This window comes from Chanos chanos, chromosome 6 (assembly GCF_902362185.1).
Source record: "Chanos chanos chromosome 6, fChaCha1.1, whole genome shotgun sequence".
NCBI lineage: Eukaryota > Metazoa > Chordata > Actinopteri > Gonorynchiformes > Chanidae > Chanos > Chanos chanos.
The window spans coordinates 49577058-49582057 of NC_044500.1; the positions used below are offsets into that span (position 1 = coordinate 49577058).

The 5000-nt window shown below is 42.1% G+C and overlaps 1 protein-coding gene across 4 annotated transcripts in view; it reads left to right on the plus strand.

Annotated features, from left to right (window-relative positions):
- The window catches only part of scn8ab (sodium channel, voltage gated, type VIII, alpha subunit b), a 69479-nt gene that overhangs the window by 7680 nt on the left and 56799 nt on the right, over positions 1–5000 (plus strand). For 2 of the 4 annotated variants that reach the window (XM_030776999.1, XM_030777001.1), the window contains exons 2-5: positions 55–173; positions 939–1028; positions 1325–1453; positions 3479–3570. In XM_030776999.1, coding sequence (XP_030632859.1) covers positions 55–173; positions 939–1028; positions 1325–1453; positions 3479–3570 — 430 coding nt within the window. Of the gene's footprint in view, positions 1–54; positions 174–938; positions 1029–1324; positions 1454–3478; positions 3571–3817; positions 3910–5000 lie in introns of all 4 variants that reach the window. The other 2 variants (XM_030776998.1, XM_030777000.1) reach the window with 1 other exon arrangement.

The window sequence follows — 5000 nt, forward strand, 5'->3', positions numbered from 1 at the left end:
CTCTCTCTGTCTGTCTCTCTCTCTCTCTCTCTCTCTCTCTCTCTCTCTCCACAGACGTTTATAGTGCTAAACAAAGGGAAAACAATCTTCCGCTTCAGTGCCACACCCTCCTTGTATATCATTAGCCCTTTTAACTTGTTAAGGCGAATAGCTATTAAAATTTTGATACATTCATATCCTTTTTAACGCTGCCACCGTTTTTATGTTCGTTTTTGGATTGTGTGTCTAGTGATTCTTACAATGCATTTTACTGATCTAAGGAATATGTCTGGGTTTGATTACAGTTTAGTTTATTATGTCTGTGTTTGATTACAGTTTGATTGATTATGTCTGTGTTTTGGTTACAGTTTGATTGATTATACCTGGGTTTGATTACAGTTTGATTGATTATGTCTGGGTTTGGTTACAGTTTGATTGATTATGTCTGGGTTTGGTTACAGTTTGATTTATTATGTCTGGATTTGATTACAGTTTGATTGATTATGTCTGGGTTTGGTTACAGTTTGATTTATTATGTCTGGGTTTGGTTACAGTTTGATTTATTATGTCTGTGTTTGGTTACGGTTTGATTGATTATGTCTGGGTTTGGTTACAGTTTGATTGATTATGTCTGTGTTTGGTTACAGTTTGATTGATTATGTCTGGGTTTGATTACAGTTTGGTTTATTATGTCTGGGTTTGATTACAGTTTGATTGATTATGTCTGGGTTTGATTACAGTTTGGTTAGGTTAGGTTACATGTTAGAATGGTGATGAGAGTTCATCTTCAGAGCCTGCTTTTGGCATGGCCTCACTGCTGAGTGGTAAATGTAAGTGTATGGATTTGTGATTTTGTGATTGTCATGTTATGGACATGTGATTGTCATGTTATGGACATGTGACTGCGTGTGTTCAGGGACGGTAATGCACTCCAGATGTTCCTTAACTCCTGTTCGCACAGTTTTCAGCATGATCATTATGTGTACAATTCTGACCAACTGTGTGTTCATGACATTCAGCAATCCACCAGAGTGGTCCAAACAAGTGGAGTAAGTCCTATTCTATTCTATTCCATTCTATTCTGTTCTGTTCTGTTCTGTTCTGTTCTGTTCTGTTCTGTTCTATTCTGTTCTATTCTATTCTGTTCTGTTCTGTTCTGTTCTGTTCTATTCTATTCTGTTCTGTTCTGTTCTGTTCTGTTCTGTTCTGTTCTGTTCTGTTCTGTTCTGTTCTATTCTATTCTGTTCTGTTCTGTTCTGTTCTGTTCTGTTCTCTTCTGCCATGAATTACTTTTGAGTTTGATGTCCTCTGACGGTCTGTGTGGGCACGCCTCTGCCATGTGCAGGTATACCTTCACAGGGATCTACACTTTTGAGTCTCTCACCAAGATTGTGGCCAGGGGCTTCTGCATAGATGACTTCACCTTCCTCAGAGACCCCTGGAACTGGCTGGACTTCATGGTTATCTCTATGGCGTAAGTGTGACCTCTCTCTAAATCTACACAAACATCACTGAAACATTTCATGTGTCATCTCTGTCGTCGTTCTGGGCATGTGCAGAAATGGCCCTGCTCTTCTGAGAGTGAATCCGGGGACTCGGGGAGAGGTTTGTCCATTTCACAGTTACCGAATGAGATAGCGTCCCACAGAGGAACTGACATGTAAGGTTTCACTTCCGCTGATTCGTCACATCAAGGATTTCACCAGTACTTATATTTTATTTGGGATTTTCTTCAACACATGGTCTTTGAACGGTGTTGTTTCGGTGGACGGTCGACTCCAGCGCTGTGAATCAGGGCCGTGGGACTACACGAGGGCGCAACTTCCGTAGCTCTCACAGGGAGGCAGGAGTCGTTAGGGAGGAGTGTGGGAGGCAGGAGTAGCCGTCGTTAGGGAGGAATGTGGGAGGCAGGAGTAGCCCTCGTTAGGGATGAGTGTGGGAGGCAGGAGTAGCCGTCGTTAGGGAGGAGTTTGGGAGGCAGGAGTAGCCGTTTTTAGAGGGGGAGTGTGGGAGTAATTTGGCTGAGAGCAGGAGAACCAGGAGCACTCTCAGGAGAACAGGGGTCGCCCAGAATGTTCCATCTTTACTCTTGCACACTTCACGCAGGAGGAGGTGGATAGGAACTGAATGACTCCACTCTCTCTCGTCTACTTTTCTTCCTTTCCTGTGTCCATCATTCTCTCTCTCTCTCTCTCTCTCGCTCTCTCTCTCCCTCCACTAGCCTCAGTGAGTTTTATGCCCATTTGTTCTCTGTTCCAGACTAATTCAGAAAGACAGTGTGGATCTGTCTCTCTCCTCATCTCCCACCATTTAACCCTCTGCATCAGACGGCTTTGACTCTGTCAGGAAACAAAATATTTCCCCATGAAGAAAACTTAAAAGGGGTTTTGCACAGGGATGCACCAATCCAATACCGATATCAGTCCGATAATGACTCAAATAGCTGGATCGGTAACCGGTGCCAATGAGGTCGATCTGTTTGACTCAGCTCTATTCTCTGTGCACACTATCATTTTCGTGCCATTTTCCAAATGTTCTACGCCCACACAAAAAATGCAGAAATGCCTTAGTGTTTGTTGCTATGCCATTAAGAAGCTGTCCCACCAACTACTTGATTGCCCAGGTCGCGTCCAAAATCGCCGCTCCACGTAGGGTTTGAACCACCATTCAGGTTGTTTTCCATCTCATAAGCACAGTGAATATAAAGCTTGTCTTCTGTCTTGGACCAGTGCACGTGCATTGTACAGTATGATGATCTGTAACTGAAGATAGATAGATAAATAACAATTCAATAAATTTATATAAATATATATATATATATATATATATATATATATATATATACATCTATTTGTTAGATTTTGCTTTATAAAGTTAGGAAAGCAATGTTTAAGTCAAGCCCGCTGTTGCCTTACACATAAAAGAAAGATCCCAGTCTCTTCCACACAGTGAGGCATACAGCTTATTAAAAACTGGTATCAGATCAGAAATCAGTATCGGCCGATACCCAAAGCCCAGGTACCGGTATCGGTATCTGGACTGAAAAAGTCGTATTGGTGCATCCCTAGTTTTGCATCATTGCAGCACATACAGTATTTAGGTCTCAGTCTTCATGTTTTACTTCATGTGGGGGGCATGTCTTAAACTGACCCTCGAGTTTAGTCCAAATGTCTCCAAAATGTTTTATGTAACAGAGCATTTGGAGAGGAAAGAGAATGAACATCAGATATTGTGTGTGGTCTAGTGCTGATATTCCCTCAGATATTTCCTTAACTGCTGCGTATAAAACCAAAGCTGCACTGACCCAAAGTCACCATCACGCCCTGTACTCTGTGATTTTAACTGAAAAGCCGTGACTGCATTTTTGAAGTGTGATGTTACTGATTATGCATTGTTTGTAAAATTATTGCTATTTATGCCTTTTCCCCCTCTCTCTCTCTCTCTCTCTCTCTCTCTCTCTCTCTCTGTGAGTATAACTCTGTTGTAATCCATTCTGCAGGTATATAACAGAATTTGTAAACCTAGGCAATGTCTCAGCCCTGCGCACGTTTAGGGTTCTGAGGGCTTTGAAAACTGTTGCTGTTATCCCAGGTAAGAGCCCTCCGGGACAGCAGGGGGCGCCATTTTGCTGTGTCTCCTGTTGCGCTCCCTTCTTTTTCTTCCTCCTCCGTCCGTTTCTCTCTCTTTCCTCTTGTTGGACAGGCTGTGCGTGCTGTTTCCTCCCAGTTCAGTGGTGGTACTGGTGCCAGTGGTGTGGTGTGTTGTGTTGTAGATGTCGTGTGTGTGTGTGTGTTGTGTCATTGTGTTTGTTTCTGTGTGTGATCCTCCCTTGTTGCAGATATATTACAGAGTTTGTGGACCTGGGGAATGTGTCCGCACTCAGAACCTTCAGGGTTCTCCGAGCTCTCAAAACTATTTCTGTCATACCAGGTGAGAATGCATTTAAACCCGAAGGCTGGGCTGCCTCTCGACACGACCTACGGTTGTTATTATTATTATTATTATTATCGTTATTATTATTATTATCGTTATTATTATTATTATTACTTTTATTACTTCTATTACTTTCATTATTTTCGTTATTCTTCTGTTTCGTCTTCTTCTTCTTCTTCTTCTTCTTCTCCTTCTTCTTCTTCTTCTTCTTCTTCTTCTTCTCCTTCTTCTTCTTCTTCTTCTCGTTCTCCCAGTTTTTAGTTTTTATTTCAGAAATCAAAAATGGTAGCAAAACATTTTTGATAGGCTTTGCAGTCTACTGCGTGTCCACTGATGCCAGTCAGACAAACAGACAGTTTTTAAGATGGAGTCCAAACGTCTCTGAGGGGAAACTGAGACCGCGCTTCATTCCGCAGATTAGATCAACTCAGCAGTTTCTCTTCTGTTGTTATATTAGGAATATTTCCACTCTCTCTGTCATGACCAGCTGAGGCGCCTGCTCAACCTCAGCATCAGGAGTAGACTGAGCCCAGGTCGCTCTAGTAAAAATAATATTTAAATCCAGACGAGTGAATCTTGTGTAAAAACTGTAAAAAGGCAAAAGCTGGAAAACAGCAGTTAAAATAATGATGGATCAGATTATAGGAACACTGATAATGCAGTTATCAGTGTGTATCCAAAAGCTTACACACACATTTTCCCTCATTACACACACGTTTTTAATCCTTAATTACTCAAAACACAATTCTTTACTCAAATTCAAATAACACTAATACACTAATACAAATTTCAATGTTGTCTTGTCGAACACGCCAACATTTCCGTCCATAAGGCGCTGGAATCTCTCGCCGTCTCTTTCCATCTTAACACGAGCATTTCATCCATGGTCAGAGCCCTTAGAAGCTTTGCTTTGCTGTAGCTCAGCCTGGTCATCAGAGGCCCCCGCCTCTACCACAGGACAGTGGGTCATTATAGTGGACCACCACAGGATAGTGGGTCATTATAGTGGACTACCACAGGACAGTAGGTGATTACAGTGGACTACCACAGGACAGTGGGTGATTACAGTGGACTACCACAGGACAGTG